Source organism: Physeter macrocephalus, chromosome 13 (assembly GCF_002837175.3).
Source record: "Physeter macrocephalus isolate SW-GA chromosome 13, ASM283717v5, whole genome shotgun sequence".
Lineage (NCBI taxonomy): Eukaryota > Metazoa > Chordata > Mammalia > Artiodactyla > Physeteridae > Physeter > Physeter macrocephalus.
The window spans coordinates 26,032,704-26,048,830 of record NC_041226.1 but is presented as its reverse complement, the minus strand read 5'-3'; the positions used below and the strand labels follow the sequence as shown (position 1 = coordinate 26,048,830).

At 46.4% G+C, this 16,127-nt stretch overlaps 1 protein-coding gene across 1 annotated transcript in view; it reads left to right on the top strand.

Annotated features, from left to right (window-relative positions):
- The window catches only part of RGCC (regulator of cell cycle), a 14,523-nt gene extending 579 nt beyond the window's left edge, over positions 1-13,944 (top strand). Inside the window, exons 2-5 of the mRNA XM_024126027.3 lie at positions 569-754; positions 9,855-9,962; positions 12,204-12,266; positions 13,559-13,944. Coding sequence (XP_023981795.1) covers positions 569-754; positions 9,855-9,962; positions 12,204-12,266; positions 13,559-13,566 — 365 coding nt within the window. The 3' untranslated portion in view covers positions 13,567-13,944. The remainder of the gene's footprint in view (positions 1-568; positions 755-9,854; positions 9,963-12,203; positions 12,267-13,558) is intronic.
- The last annotated feature ends 2,183 nt before the right edge of the window (positions 13,945-16,127 follow it).

Below are 16,127 nucleotides of genomic sequence, written 5' to 3'. Positions count from 1 at the left end.
GCCGCCGCGGCGGCAGGTGAGTGGGGGGGGGGGGGTCTCCTTAAAGCCGGGGCCTTGCGCGAAAGAAGCGGGATCCCGCGTCTACTCGCTGCATCCCTCCCGCAGCCTCACCGGCGGGACTCTGCCCGGGGCGGGTTCAGCCTCCTCCCCACGCGGGGCTGGGGATCCGAGCCCGACACGTCACGGGCGCATCCTGACTCAGTCCTCCCACCGCCACCCGGTTCACACGCGCCCCCGGGGAGCGAACGCGGGGAAGAGTCCCCGACAGCGCGTGGGAAAGAGTTCGGCTGTGTCGCTTAGCTGCGTGACCTTTGGCCTGCCACCTCACCGGGTCGAGGCTCAGTTTCTTTATCCCGAAAACAGGCACGACACCAAGGCGCACTTCAGGGGGTGGTGGAGAGTATTAAAAGATAACAGCGAGCCGCGGGCAGCGACAGCCGGGCTGTCCCCGGGCCAGCGCGCGGTCAGCCTTAGTTAGCGATCCTCGGGAACGGTGCGGCCCCTGCCGGGCCCGGGGTGGGACGGCCGCCCCGCCCCGCCCTCACCTGAGCCCGCCGTCCCTCCCCAGCCCCGGCCTTGGACTCGGCCGACGCGGGGGACCTGAGCGACGCGCTGTGCGAGTTTGATGCGGTGCTGGCCGACTTCGCGTCGCCCTTCCACAAGCGCCACTTCCACTACGAGGAGCACCTGGAGCGCATGAAGCGGCGGAGCAGCGCCAGCGTCAGCGACAGCAGCGGCTTCAGCGACTCGGAGAGTAAGTGCGGCCCCGCCGCGGAAGGTGCCGGAGCCCTGGGCACCCCCCCCCACCCCCGTACCCGGCCCGCGGAGGAGCGCTCTGGGCTCGGGGCTCAGTTGGCTTATGGGGGCCGGGCGGAGTTAGCCCCAAAGCTCAGCGCGGTCTCCAGGACTCTAGGCGTCTCCGGGGCTGCAGGCCCGGCGGGGACAAGACCCCTGAGGATGGTCTGGGGAAGGCTCTGGGAGGGCAGGCTGGTCTACCTGCCGGCGGCAGGTGTCAGGAGGCCGGAGGGTCGAAGCGGCAGGACTCCTGGGACCCCAGCCAGGCCTTCCCGCGGCTCCCTGTCCTCCTCTCCTTGACCCTTCTTTCCCCTCTCGGCAGTATCTTCAGAGGGTGTGCAGCAAGTGCCACAGGCATGGGGTCGGGGCGCATGGGGGGGGCACAATACGGACCTACTTGTGAAACCAGGAAGGGTTTCCTAAGCTCCCGTTCTTGAGATTTTTGAAACACTTCTTGCACTTTCTAATGGCCCTGAGCTCCCAGGCTTGTTGCTACACTGCCCGAAGTTTTGAAAGAATCCCTGGCACTGCTGAGTTCAAGTATTTAGAGGGTGTCCCTCATCCTTCAGGCAGGTCCATCACGTGGACGGCTGGCTCTGACTCCCCGCCCAGTTGGGGGTGGACAGAAGCGGATGGACCCAGGGCTGCTTTCTGGTGACTTTCCTCCTAGTGGAGACTACCCCCAGCGTCGTCGCTCTGTCCTAAATAAACAACCTTGTTAAAAAGAGAGACCATTTTTTCCAGGAACTCGAATGTCCTGTAGGGATTCTGGATACCTTTTCAGGCGTCAAATAGCAAATCGGGTGACTTTCCAGTATTATGTGACTGCTGTTTTACCCAACCTGGATTGCTTACTATTTTTCAAAGTGAATTTTAAACAGTTCTGGGTAATTTTTGAGGCTTCATTCCCTAGATGGGATACAAGCATGAAGCATACAAGTCACTCCCTTTGTTGTCCTTGACTCTGGAAATAAAAACAATGACCTTTCCTTGTGATTCCCTTCTTTTGAAATCTGAAGCTCCCCCTTGTTACAGGGCAAAGATACAGTCCTAGGCTTACACATGAGCTGTCCTTCTGAAAAGGAATAAAGGACACTCGCCACCCAGTTCAGGCTTTGAGTCAGAAACTTGAGTTCCAGCTTGACTTTTCTTGGCAGCCCTGCCCAAGCGTTAGAAATAATTGCAGCTTTTGAGGTGAAAGGGAATGGAATCGTATGCTGTTAGTTTTCCGTTCGGTATGTTTGGACTTTGTTGCTAATGACCAGACCGCTTATTTTCAATTTCAAAGAGAAGTCTAAAAAAATTTTGAAATTTGTCTCAGTGTCTGTAGCCAAACTTAAATATGTCTCCTTCTACTGGGGCATGGAGCAAGTTATTCATCAAGTACAAATTCTCTCCCCCGTGGGAAAGAAAGCTGGCACAGTCTGTCCAGTGCCGCTGTCTTGCAAAGAACAGCTCCTTTCTAAACCACAGCTGCATTTGGCTAGAATACGGTCTGAGCTCACCCATTCATGGGTGATTGCAACTCCCTCTGGGTAGGGTTTCAGATCTGGGATCTGTTTTCAGAGGCCTCAAAGAAAAGGCACTCGAAACACATTCTTAACAGTTTTGGGGGAGATATTTGGAATAGTCTGTAGTTTTTCTTAGGGTATATGTGTGTACTTTGTTTTCTGCTTTTGTTGTTAACTGTTAAACTAACCCTTAGTTTGGTGGTTAGAGAGGTAAATGGGAGGGTATAAAGAAGGCTCAGATGACATTAGTCTTTTCTATAAATGTGTAGTTTGGCCTCCACGAGGCAGGTTAGAAATAGTCCTGGCAGAAGCAGTGTGTATCTAAATAGTAATTTCTTAAGGACGCATAATATGTGTCTTAATTGACGCTAAGAATGGATCACAGACATTTGTTATACTCATTTGTCTGTTTAATGCTTTTCTGTGGAAGAGAATATTTGAGAGACGTGGAGCCTACTGAAATTTAACCCACCAAAGGGGAGACACACCAGGATGATCATAATAAGAGCAGCTCTCTCTTTGTTTTTTAATTTATTTTTTGGCTGCATTGGGTCTTCGTTGCTGCACGCAGGCTTTCTCTAGTTGCGGCGAGCGGGGGCTACTCTTCCTTGAGGTGCGCGGGCTTCTCATTGCGGTGGCTTCTCTTATGGCAGAGCACGGGCTCTAGGCGCACAGGCTTAGTAGTTGTGGCACGCGGGCCCTAGAGCGCATGGGTTTCAGTAGTTGTGGTGCGTGGAAGAGCAGCTCTCTTTTGCCAAGCTTTTTCTATGATTACTATTATTGTTTATTAGGTCTAACCGTTAATGATCTCTTTGCTTTGCTTTAAATGTGTTATCTTATATGATCTCTGCTACAGTCCTGGAATGTAGGCACTGTTGTCTCCTTTTTTCTGATAAAATAGTGGAACCAGTTGGGCTGTCTCTCTCTCTAAGACCTTGCTCTGTCACCACGGATGGTTGGCTGGTATGTGAACCAGGTCCTCCGGGATAGGCTTGAAGTCTCACTGCACCGGGATCATGTGCCTGTTTATCAATGGTGGTTGTGTTTGAAGGTGTCTCTTCAAGGCAGTGGTCACCTGGCCAGGTCTGTGGAGCCCAGGCTGAGCTCTGTTAGGGCCCTGCATAAGGAGTGGGCCTCATTTTCTCTAGCTGTGAAATGGAAAGGATGCTATTTAATGATGATGTTAGAAACATCCATAAGCTCATGATGAGGAAGAAAATATTTGCTCTGTTTGATGCTTTTAAGAAAATAATAAAATGCACATGCCACGCTATGTCACATAGGTCAGAGACATTTGAGCCAGTGTCCTGTGTGAAAATGTTATGTATGAAGCTCGAAACCCTTGGGACCTTGGTTTTCACTCTACCTTTTACAGCTCCATCACTCTGAAGATGTACCTACTGCATTCCTGTTTTTTGAAGAACCCTTCCTTTTCTCTCAAAAAAAAAAGATGAGAAAGACAAATATTATATGATATCACTTATAGGTGGAATCTAAAAACTAGTGCAAATGAACTTATTTACAAAACAGAAACAGACTCACAGACATAGAAAACAAACTTATGGTTACCAAAGGGGAAGTGGGGGGAGGGATATATTAGGAGTATGGGATTAACAGATACACACTACTATATATAAAATAGATAAACAACAAGGATTTATTATATAGCACAGGGAGCTATATTCATTATCTTGTAATAATCTATAATGGAAAAGAATAAAAAAAGAATATATGTATGCATATATATATATATATATATATATACTGAATCGCTTTGCTGTATACCTGAAACTAATACAATTTTGTAAATCAACTACACTTCAATTAAAAAATATTTCGCTTGCTTGCATCCAAAGGAGAAAAAGTAGACATTCCTTCTTTCACCCAGAGAAGCAAGTTACTTAGATAGGAGAGAAGAACGGATATTTAATAAGGAAATACTCTTTCCTGTTTCCACTTACAGGGAATCCTTCTAAGACACGAAGAGGACCAAAATTACAGTGGCAAGATAACTTCACATTAGGGGTGGCATTCAAATGGGGGTTGATGAAAATAGTTCTTTTTGTTTCTTTCTTCTAGATTTCGGTTCCAACAGGTAACACCAGGCACTTTCATGAGAGCAGTTTCAACTTCGGCAGTAAAAGGGCAGCACAGTTAGGCGCTGGGGCAGGGAGGTTCGGACGTGATCCTCAGAGGTGCTTCAGGCATTGTGAACATCTTTGGTTTGAACTTATTTTGAAAAATCTGTTGTTTTTTCAGTATTTTCAAAACCGTAAGCGCACAGCATGACTTCTGAAATGTGTTTAATGACATGTTAACTCATCAGATACTAAATTTTAACCAATGTGTTAATTGATGATTCCACCGATTGATTTTATAAGAAGTTTCTAATATTAACTGGAACTTTAAAAGTGATGCGAACTTAGATCTTTGACGGATTGGAGTTTCCTTTTTCCTTTGAGGGGGGAAGTGTCTTGCTACTTAACGGAAAACGTCTGAAGTCTACTCTGTATGCTGGGGCTGTTATGATTTTGCAGGGCCATTGCAGGGAATGAGGAATTGGTTTCTTCAGCACGTGCAGGGCCTAGAACGTCTGTATTTCTTTGCCTCGACTATTCTAGCTTGGCCCTGGGAGAGGGGACTGTATGGCCCCTGGGGGGCGGGGCATGCATGACAGGTAGCCTATTGGCTGATCTGGCCTAAGAGCCGCTGAGACCAGAACTTGAACTTGTTCAAGGCGGGAGAGACTGAGGCGTTGGGAGCCTTCGGGGTGTCCCGGTGTGTGTTAGGAATTCCAGGCAGGTGACAGGTGTCACTGGCTGACACCTGGAGGGGTATCTAGAGGGACTGAGCAGTCTCAGAAGGGAAGCGGGGGCGATAGTGCTGAAACTGAGAAACGTTTTCTTATTTTATCCCACTTTCAGTGAGGCTGTTGGAATTTAGATTTTCAGGAGGAGATTCAACCCACCTCCCCCAACACCCGCATACCATTCCCTGTGGCAAAAGGAAAACAGGTCCAAGGCTTTCTTTTTCTCAGTTAATTACTATGGTTTGCTTGCCTGAAATGTGTGGGATTGTTCTATATTTACAGGAGCTCTGGGCCAGGGTTACTGTCTGTGGTTTCCCTTTCCTCTGGAGTAGCACACGCTGGTGCCAACCCCAAATTACCTTTCTCCCCACCCCCAAAAGAAAAAAGCACGTCTACCTTTTAAACAAGCCTCTGTTTTTGTAGCTGAGTTTCCCAAGCTGTTGGCGCTCCTGCAGTTAGATGTTTGCATATTTAATATGCTCACATTGCTTTTGCTGATGTCTTAGAACACTTGGTCCCTGAATTCGAGGTTCCTGGCTTCAGCGCACCAAGTTGACTGGCCAAGGACATTTCTGATGGGGCTTTAGAGCCGATAGCAGTAGATGTTGTAAGGCCCTAAAATATCTAGTCTTGCCACCTGCCGCGGTTCCCCAAATCATCACTGTTATGTGTCCCTTGGACCCCTGTTAATGGCAGTACCTAATATTGGGTGGGGCAACAGTACATTACTATGCTATCAGCCTGTGACACATTCCTGTCCTTTATCAGACTAATGAGCTGTTATTTCTAGAACTCAAGAAATAGACTTCTAGGGGAGTCAAAAGAACAGGAAGTCAGGCTTTGCTTCCCTTTTAATATACACCTAGCATGAAATCTTGTTCACTGTAAGTCCGTGGAATGAAATTTTATTGGATGAAGGGTAAAGAGAGGTCTAGAGCTTGGGGTACTTCCGTGTCTGTGGGTTTGTTCTTGGGAGGTTTGTTCTAGGGCACCTCTGAAGACAAATTTTCTCTTAGGAATTTATCTGAAGAAGTGGAAGAAGCCTGGGCCCAGAATCTTGAGTCTTCTTATTCTCTGTGGTGACCTGTCTTCTCCTGAGCGTGTCTTCCTCCATTTTGTCGGGAAAATAGAATAAAAGCAATGAAAACCATAGGTATCAACATGGAGCGCCTGGCTTACTGATTCCCCTTTCGCAAGAGAAGAAACTAAGGCTCAGAGACGAAGTGGCTTGCACAGGGTCACACAGCTTTCACACGGCCTCGGTGCCACACGTCTCTAGGGTGGCAGCTTCTGGGGCTCCTGCGGTTGTCCTGGTCATTGTTTTGGGGAATGAAGTGTAGAGCGGTTATGAAAACAAGGTGGAACTCGACTGTGGGGAAGTTAGGCTCAGGGGTGCTGGGGGTTCATTTCCTTTTGATGGTTGAACACTTTGGAGCCTGGAGTCAGGTCGGGCCTGAATTGTGCACTGGAACTCATGGAAATAGAGAGGCATCAAGGTGTAGCAGTGAGCTGGTGTGTGAGATTGTGTGTGTGTGTGTGTGTGTGTATTGTAACTAGAATTTTTTTCCCCCTCCTTCATTGTGGGAGTAGCACAAGTTCATTATCAGTAAGAGGCAACTTCTGATTATTTGAACAGTGTACTTAATAGTTGGCAGCTGAATTAGTCAGTTAAATAACAGTCAGTTTGTCTATATATTTTCTGAGTTTGAGGAAAATACTTAGATCAAAAAGGCATATAAACACCAGGCTCTAAAGGGTAAGACGTAAGCCGTGGTGATGTCTTAGTATACTATGATGCTACAGGGTCTCAAAACCAAGTGAGTTGCCTGAGTTTTTCATGAATCCTCACTGGATTCCTTTTTCCTACCATTTTGCAATGACCTTTTCCATGTCTAGGTCATTCCTTCCCCCCAGACTCAGCAGCATTTGGTCAACCTGTGTGTGCGGCAAAGAAATTGTGTGTGTGTGTGTGTGTGTGTGTGTGTGTGTGTGTGTGTTTGCCCCCTCCCAAGGGATGAGTATACATGGACGTAAAATTGATGGAGAGTCAGGGCAGAACAGAGGTGAAGTCCCAAGTCAGGAGAAGGGCCTGCGGTACAGGGTGTGGTGGTGAGACTGAGACCAGGGGTGCTGCCAGTGAGTCCTGGGTTCAGCACTCTGGGCCAGGGATGGGGGTGATGCTCTCAGGTGTCCTTTGGAGCCAGGGATAATGTTCCAGAGGCCTCATACGCCTTTCTCCTGGCTCACGAGTCCAGGCACGAGGCCTGCTTCCCCAGGGCCCTCTGTGGTTTTCCTGCCCCCTCAGTCTTACCTCATCTTTTCCGTACAAGTCTCTCAGGCTCTATTTGGGGCGATTCTCCTGCCTCTGACGTGGCGACAAGCAGTAACAAGACGCAGTGGGTCTGCGATGGGCGTGACCACTTCCCTATGCGTAGGGAAAAGGCCTCCCCTTGAGAAAATCCAGACTGCTGCAGAGGGCGGCCCAGCTGACAAGCGAGAAGGGCTTCCCACTTTGCGTTCCACTGAGTACAAGCGTCTTGAGAAATATGAACAGAGGTGCCACCGAGAAAGTGTCCCAAGGGCAAGTAAACCAGGGGAAATAGGGCTGAGCTGGTTTCTTTTTAAATATTTATTTATTTATTTGTTTGGCTCAGTTGGGTCTTAGCTGCGGCATGCTGGATCTTTCGTTGCGGCGTCTGGGCTCTTCGTTGTGGCTCGTGGGCTCTAGAGCGCACAGGTTCAGTTGTCCCATAGCATGTGGGATCTTAGTTCCCCGACCAGGGATAGAACCTGCGTCCCCTGCATTGGAAGGCGGATTCTTAACCACTGGACCACCAGGGAAGTCCCTGAGTCTGTTTCTTTATCACAAGCTGTCTCAGGCACGTTAAAGTGGGGTTACATCAGAGGACTCTCCAGGGGTGCTTGGTGTTTCTTAGAGTTCCTTGATCACACAGTTCTTCCCAAAGGACCACTATTCTGGGAAGTAATTTCTGGGGAAATGTAAGGGTAAGGTTTGGTGTTTCATATCTCAGTAGGTGTTCATCATCAAAGCCTTGAAAAATGTTGTCGTCCTTTTAGGTGACCCGGGCTGGACCTAAGAAGGAAGAATGGACTGTGAGGGTTGGGCGTGTTTGGAAAACTGAACGCGATGGGTGTGTCGTCCAGGAAGACAAGATGGCTCTGGGGCCACCTGGTCAGGGGAGGGTGGGAGGACCAGTAAGGAGGCCTCAGGAACTGCTCCAGGAACTTGGAGCCGTCTTTAGGGATGAAGAGGAATTCTCCTGGGACCAGAAACCTCTGCTTCTGAAAACCCTTTTTGATTCTGGGCATGTCTTTTGTAACTTAGTCCTGTTCATTTGGAGTTAAGGGGACCAAAGAAAGGTGGTTTTGCCTCTTCCTGAGCTGGAGGTGATTGGATAAAACTGAGCGAATCCCAAGGAGGACAGGGAGCCTGGCCAGGTCCTCATGGTTCAGCCACCCTCTCTTACCTGAACAGCCTTCCCAGAGCTCATCTCTGCTACAGCCGTGCCTGGCTTTGTGTTGTGTTTTAATTGGGAAGGCTGTTCCTTTGTGACCTCAGAGGCCACATCCTGCTTCCGCCGCCGGGTCTGCCTTTGAGCCTTTGAGTTAGTGCAGCTCAGCCAGCAGTTCCTTTCTGTGTCACAGCCACACGGCTGGCTGGCCGTGGGTTGGTTTCCTCCCCCTTGGCAGGACGTAGAGAAATAGAATCTCAGCACTTCAGAGCTGGAAGGGACTTTAAGGATTATTTAGTCCAGCTTCCCATTTTATGGATGGGTAAACTGAGGCCCAGAGACATTATCTTGCTCTAGGGCATCTGAATACTTAGTAGCTGGGCTGGTTTCCTTGACTCAGCTCAGCCCTGCTTCTGGGACCTTGCCTTGCTCTTGCTCTGGTCTTTGAGGGTATGACAATGGAGGCAGCAAATCACCCAGACTGTAATAGACAACCTGTGGGAGAAGAAATCTTTATCTCTGACCCTCTAGCTTATCCCCAGAATGTAGGAGCTCAGGAAAACCACGACAAAGACTCTCTCATGAGCAGGCAGGGAGGATTATTAAGTCATGGGATCCAACCTTGTCTTTGTATTTTAGGGGGTTCAGAGGGCAGAAGGGACATTTTTCAGGAGAGATGGTTCCTTATGTCTCACATCCCAAGGGAGGCCCCTCACCCTCATTGGCCAAGCATTGGCTTAGCTGTCAGTTAGACACCCACTGAGCAGTGGGCTCCGGTTTGTAACAAAGGAGGCTGGTTTGGTCATGATGATCCTGTCACCCCCTTCTTTTTTTTTTTTTTTTTTTTTTTGTGGTACGCGGGCCTCTCACTGTTGTGGCCTCTCCCTTTGCGGAGCACAGGCTCTGGACGCACAGGCTCAGTGGCCATGGCTCACGGGCCCAGCCGCTCTGCGGCATGTGGGATCTTCCCGGACCGGGGCATGCATCAGCAGGCGGACTCTCAACCACTGCGCCACCAGGGAAGCCCGGCCCCCTTCTTTTTTTTAGGGAAGCAAGGGCCTTTGGTGTGCCTGATTGGAGACACACACTCACACACATACACAAGCACACTCTCCTGCCTCAAATTATTTGGGGGCATAAATATAAAATCTGGAAACCAACCTATTTTCTTTATAACTTTGCTCCTTTTGGAGATAAACTGTTGGTTGGCAATAGACCATAAGACTGAAAATCGTTTCTAATGAGTTACGTTTTCTTTCCTGAAAGGTGCAGATTCACTTTATAGGAACAGCTTCAGCTTCAGTGATGAAAAACTGAATTCTCCAACAGACAGCACTCCAGCTCTGCTCTCTCCTGCTGTCCCTCCTCGGAAAGGTAAGTTCATTAGTTGGATTGTGAGTTTCTTTGCTTCCTTCCTCCCTCCTCCTGTTCCTCAGCCTCTTCTTTCTTCCCCCTTCCCCCTAACCAATCTTTCCCAAATGTGCAAAACAAATAGAGAAGACTAGTTTCTTAGTATAGTACAGCATGGAATGGATTTTGTTATTTCTCAGGATTTTGATTAGCGTGAAAGTGAAATCAGATAACTAGGGGGCAGGAAACCAAATTCACAGGGAGAAAAGATGTGTAGACTCTAGACTTTGCTTTCTCTCTTGTGGTGTCATCAGGACAGTGTCAAATGACAGTGCCCTCCCAAGACTGGTTGGTTCTAGAATGTAAAACTCAGCAGTTGGGCTTTGCAGAAAGTTGGGTTCTTTTTCTTGCATTAACTCTTTAACTAATGCTTTCAGATGACCAATTTAGCAATTAAATGAGGTCATCATTATGAAACAAGTAATGACCTAACATAATTCAAAATGGCAGCTCCATCCTGCATCTACTGTGATATTAATAGGCCGAAAAGGTTTTTAAAGATGCATGAGCAGTTTCTTATATTTTGGAACGAGTAAAGTGTCTCCAGCCAGAGAGCTGAATGTTCTTTTATATTGGGCAAGTGCCCTTTTGAAAACAAAAGCAGTTTTTTTCCCTTAAGAAACATTATACTTGCTGAAAATGTTGCAGAATGCAATAAAAGTGGAACATAGTTAAAAAGAAATATGAAGATTTCATCATTTTCTCACTCTGGCATGAAGGCAGAATTTCCCCCTTTTTCAAAAGGACATTTTAAAATTCTCTTCTCAACATCACAATGTTAGCAGCCACTGGGGACTCTGCCGTTGTCCAGCCCTTCATCTGTAATGGATCTATTGAATTGAGAGAGACAGAACAGTCTAGAAAGTGGCTTAAAATGTGCCCAGATTTGTTACCTGATCCTCAAGAGGTGGGAATTAAAGAGGAGAAGAAAGCCCTAGTGGTAAATTGACTTTAAAAGCTAAGAACAATGAGCTATTTGTGGCCAGCGGGGGCTAATTAATAAAAATATCCAGTAGTGCATTCAGAGAGGGCATGAATGATGAACTCTAGTGAAAAAAGTAAGATACACAGAAAGACGTACAGGTCTCAGGATATAGAGGGAACAAAATCATAATGAGGACTTGTTACTCTTTGCTGGCACCTGGATGGGATGAGGCTCTCTAGACCCAGGAGCTTCCTGCTAGCCCCAGGAGCTTCCTGTTGCCTCCTCTGTACCATTTTTTTTTTTTTTTTTTTTTTTGCGGTACGCGGGCCTGTCACTGTGGCGGCCCCTCCCGTTGCGGAGCACAGGCTCCGGACGCGCAGGCTCAGTGGCCATGGCTCACGGGCCCAGCCGCTCCACGGCATGTGGGATCCTCCCGGACCGGGGCACGAACCCGTGTCCCCTGCATCGGCAGGCGGACTCTCAACCACTGCGCCACCAGGGAAGCCCATCTGTACCATTTTGACACGGAACTGTAGTGCTTAGTTCATTTCATCCTGGAGGGACCATGAGGGCTGAAGCATTGCCCTGGAGTGATAGCATGAACAAAATTGCATCAGGGGAGAAGTTTAGCAGGAATTAGGGAATCTGGGTGTCCATTCCACACAGTGCCGTGCTTCCCGAATATTTTGACTAACTCAAATCCTACACAATCAAAAAGTTCAAACTTTTAATCTTCCTTCCCTGTCCCTGTCTCCCCACATCTCCCAACTTTTAAGGTAGTGAAGGGAGATACTTCTTCCAGGTTGCTGGGATAGGGGTGGGGTATGGCGGGGGTGATAAGCTACAAAAACCAGAAAGAAACATTTAGGCTAATCTTCAGAATAAGTTTCTGAGTTGACTCTAAGTAGACACTGGAGCAGCCACTTAGGATTGGTACAGGACACTCTTTAATAAAGTCTCTGGGGTTTCCCTGGTGGCGCAGTGGTTGAGAATCCGCCTGCCGATGCAGGGGACACGGGTTCGTGCCCCGGTCCGGGAAGACCCCACATGCAGCGGAGCGGCTGGGCCCGTGAGCCATGGCCGCTGAGCCTGTGCGTCTGGAGCCTGTGCTCCGCAACGGGAGAGGCCACAGCAGTGAGAGGCCCGCGTACCGCAAAAAAATAAAAAATAAAAAAAATAAAGTCTCTGAAGACAAAGAGATGGGGTCGCGTAATTCTGGAAGAGTCGGAGTCATCAGCTGTCTTGGATATGGAAACTGAACCCCAACTCTTGTTTTTCAGCCAAACTAGGAGACACAAAAGAGCTAGAAGACTTTATTGCTGATCTCGACAGAACCTTAGCAAGTGAGTACATGCCTGGTAGTAAAAAAAAAAAAAAAAAAGAATCAAACAGAAAACCCAACCAGCCCCTCTGATAAAGTGCTGTAATGTTTACCAGCTTGCCTGGGGCAGGAAGTTACATCATAAGGCTTCTTTAGTTTCCGAAACAGGACCCTAGTGGCTCAGAAAGAAATTCTGAGGGTAAGCTTACATTGAAGTAGACCGTGTGCCTTTCCAAACAGTGAGAACTGACCACCAGCAAACAATGGCATTTTGTTTGAGAAATGGAGAGTAAAGTAGTAGTTAGAGCAAGATTGGAGCCTTACCAGCATGGTGGCCTGCCGGGCTTTTCAGAAAAGAAATCAGCCTGTTGACCATCAAGCATTATACTGACAAGCCAGGGGGGTTCCATCTCAGGGGCCAGAGAAAATTTCCCAAGTTAGATCAGGGGTTTGGTGAGGTCTGACTTCTAGAGGGTTGGGTCCCCAAAGAGAGAATTGGCTTGGGGAGACCCTGTAACCAAAGACCCGTGCCAATTACTAAAAGACCTGGATTAAGTACACAGTACCTTGTTTCCCACTGGCAGTTACACTAATGGCACCCCATTTTCTGTGACCAAAAATTTTGAGACCTGAGGTTGTTAGATCATAACTGCTACGGGGGTGCCTAGAAGAAGGGACCCTGAGAATCAGTCCACCCAGTCTATTTCCAAAGAACAGGATTGCAAGAGCCAGAAGGATCAGCTGGAGTTTCCCGGATGACAGTTTCAGCAACTCTACCCTTGGGGGGCCTTGTTCGGTCACAGAGCAGGCCTGGAGAATTGCATCCTAGCCCCTTTCATTTTACAATGAAAGAGTTGATTTTCCTTAAGAAATATTTTATGGTATGCTCTGCTAAATAGCTGGGTAGAATCTGAAAAAATGGATCCGAAGCTGGTTATTTAAAAAGAACTCTGTTCTTAAACATGGTTTCAGACAGACCTAAGTATTAGGTGGAAAGTTCTTGTGCAGTTTCTGTTTACTGGAAGATTTTGTTGCCCATTTTCTTGTGTGCTGTACCATCCTCCGTCAGAAGACTGTTGTGACGGAGATGATTGTAATTGCAGCACAGTTTGTATTAGACCCATGTGACATGCCTGTTGACTTCATGGAAATGGCAGCAGGCTGCCAGTCGTACCAGTTAATCGGACATATACCACGTGGGAAGCCTGCCGTTAAGTTTGGTGCTTTGATGCCTGTCTGAGAGGTGTGCCCTGGCTAAGCGTAGGAATTGTAGGCTTTCGTGAGTGGATCACCTTCTCTGTCTCCTGTTGACAGGTATGTGAAGCAAGAAGCTCTGGGTCCTTTCCTCATAAGGGAGAAGCTTCAGAGAGCTCTGAGGACCTGATAAAATCAGCTACAGAATTTGCTGCTGGAGGGGCCAGAGATGCTGCTTATCTACCACCAGGCCGTTCTCATTCTCGTCCTAAAAACGCCTTTGGGCTCATCTCTGGGCAAGTTAGAAATTGACTTTGTTTACCTGCTTGCAGCGTAGTAGAACAGATGACTCATGCTAATGTTGTATTTCCTCTTAAAACATAGCTTGTCTGTAATTTAAAGTGCTTTTATGAAAATATTTGTAATTAATTATATATAGTTGGAGACAGTACTATGCTTTTCCCATTATAATATATTTTTGTATGCAAATAAAGTTTGAACTGGAAGTCTGTCTTTTGTAAGCTTTCCTTTTTTTTTTTTCCCTCTTGATTTCTTTCAATCTATGTCCGTCCAGATAGTATTCAAGTGGAAGTAACATGCCGCTCGACTTCTAATATGGACCCTGGGCGCTGCCACATGGCACTAGGATGGAAAACGAGAGAAAGTGTTACTTTGCGGTTCATTCGGTGCTCTAAAGGGAAATGCTGGCATGTGATTGATGGGAAATTTTAATTTGAGGGTTGCAGTTTTTAATGAAAGTTGGGTTTCTCTTCTATCTCCATTCTCCTCATTTCTTAGCACCTTTTTAGGTGCCGCGGGTTCTTTCCTTCAATTAGGGGAAATACCAGGTGTACTCAAAATCCAGGGCAAGCTGGGGCAGCTGGAGGGCTTATAAATGATGGTGCTTTCATAAAATCTGTGTGCCGAGGAAGATTTGATGTGCTGGCCTGGATGCTAACGTCCAGGTGGCTTCGGTGGAGCCGGAGGGTCCAGATGCAAGGTCTCCCGTAAAGTGGGCTTTGCTTGTAGAGGCCAGTGACCCCCCCCCACACCCCCACCTGCCTTCTGTGGAGGGCGAGGAGAGGCATAAAAAACAGGAGAGTCCATACTTCGCTTAGCTATGCTCTTCTATCCTTAAAACATCTAAAATAACCAGGCATTACTTTGATGATCAGAATCAAGTTATAAAAAAACTCCAATCCTTATGTTCCTGTAGCACACAAGTCCAAAGCATAAGTACTTATAATTTTATTTATATTTTCAAAAGCTAACTACTAATTTGATCTGTTTTTCAGGGCATTGTGAAACTATTCAATAAAGTGCCTTTTCTTTAACCTTTTTCTTTTCCCCAAATTTCTGGGAAAGCTTTTGGGTTGAACCCAAATATTTTCTTTATTTCTTTATTGAGATGTAATTCACATACCCAAACATTCATCATTTTGAAGTGTACATTTCAGCAGTTTTAATTAAAATAAATTAAAAAAATTTTTTTGGCCACGCCATGTGGCTTACAGGATCTTAGTTCCCCGAACCAGGGATTGAACCCGCACCCTTGGCAGTGAAAGTGTGGAGTCCTAACCACTGGACTGCCAGGGAATTCCCAGTTCAGTAGTTTTAAGTACCTATATTCACAGAGTTGTGCAACCATCACTACCTAATTCTCTGCCTCTATGGATTTGTCTATTCTGGGTATTATAAATGGAATCATACAACATGTGGTCTTTGGTGTCTGGATTCTTTCCCTTTGCATACTGTTTTCAAGGTTCATCCATGTTGTATGTGTATCGTGACTTCATTTCTCTTTATGACTGAATAATCACTGTATGGCTATACCATGTTTTGTTTATCCTTTCCTTGGTTGAGGGATATTTGGGTTGTTTCTACTTTTTGGCTAACAAATATTGCTCTTATGAATATTCATGTATAAATTTTTGTGTGGATATATGTTTTAACTTCTCTTGGTATATAACTAGGAGTAGAATTTCTAGGCCATATGATAACCCTATGTTTAACTTTTTTGAGGAATTGTCAAACTTTTTCATAGCAGCTGCGCCATTTTACATTCCCACCAGCAATATATGAGGGCTCCAATTTCTCCACACCCTTGGCAACACTTGCTGTTGTTCATCTTTTTGAGTATAACCATCCTAGTGGGTGTAAAGTGGTATCTTATTGCAGTTTTGATTTGCATTTTCCTGATGACTAATGATGTTGAACATCTATTTATGTGTTTATTGGCCATTTGTGTATCTTCTTTGGAGAAATGTCTATTCACAGCCTTTGCCCATTTTTGAATAAGTTGTCTTTATTATTGTTGAGTTGTAGGAGTTTTCTACGTATTCTGTATACAAGTTCTTTACCAGACATCTGATTTGAAAATATTTTCTTCTATTTTGTCGGTTGTCTTTTCACTTTTTTGTTAGCGTCCTTTGAAGCACTAACTTTTGATGAAGTCCAATTTGTCTGTTTCTCTTTTGCCACCTATGTTTTTGGTGTCATATCTAACCATTTCCTAATTAAAGGTCACGAAGTGTTACATGTATATTTTCTTTTAAGAGTTCTATAAGATTATACAAATCTTACATTTAGGTATTTGGTCAACTTTGAATTAATTTTTGTATATGATGTGAGGTAGGGGTCCAACTCCATTCCTTTGCATGTTAATATCTAGTTGTCATATCAGTATCTG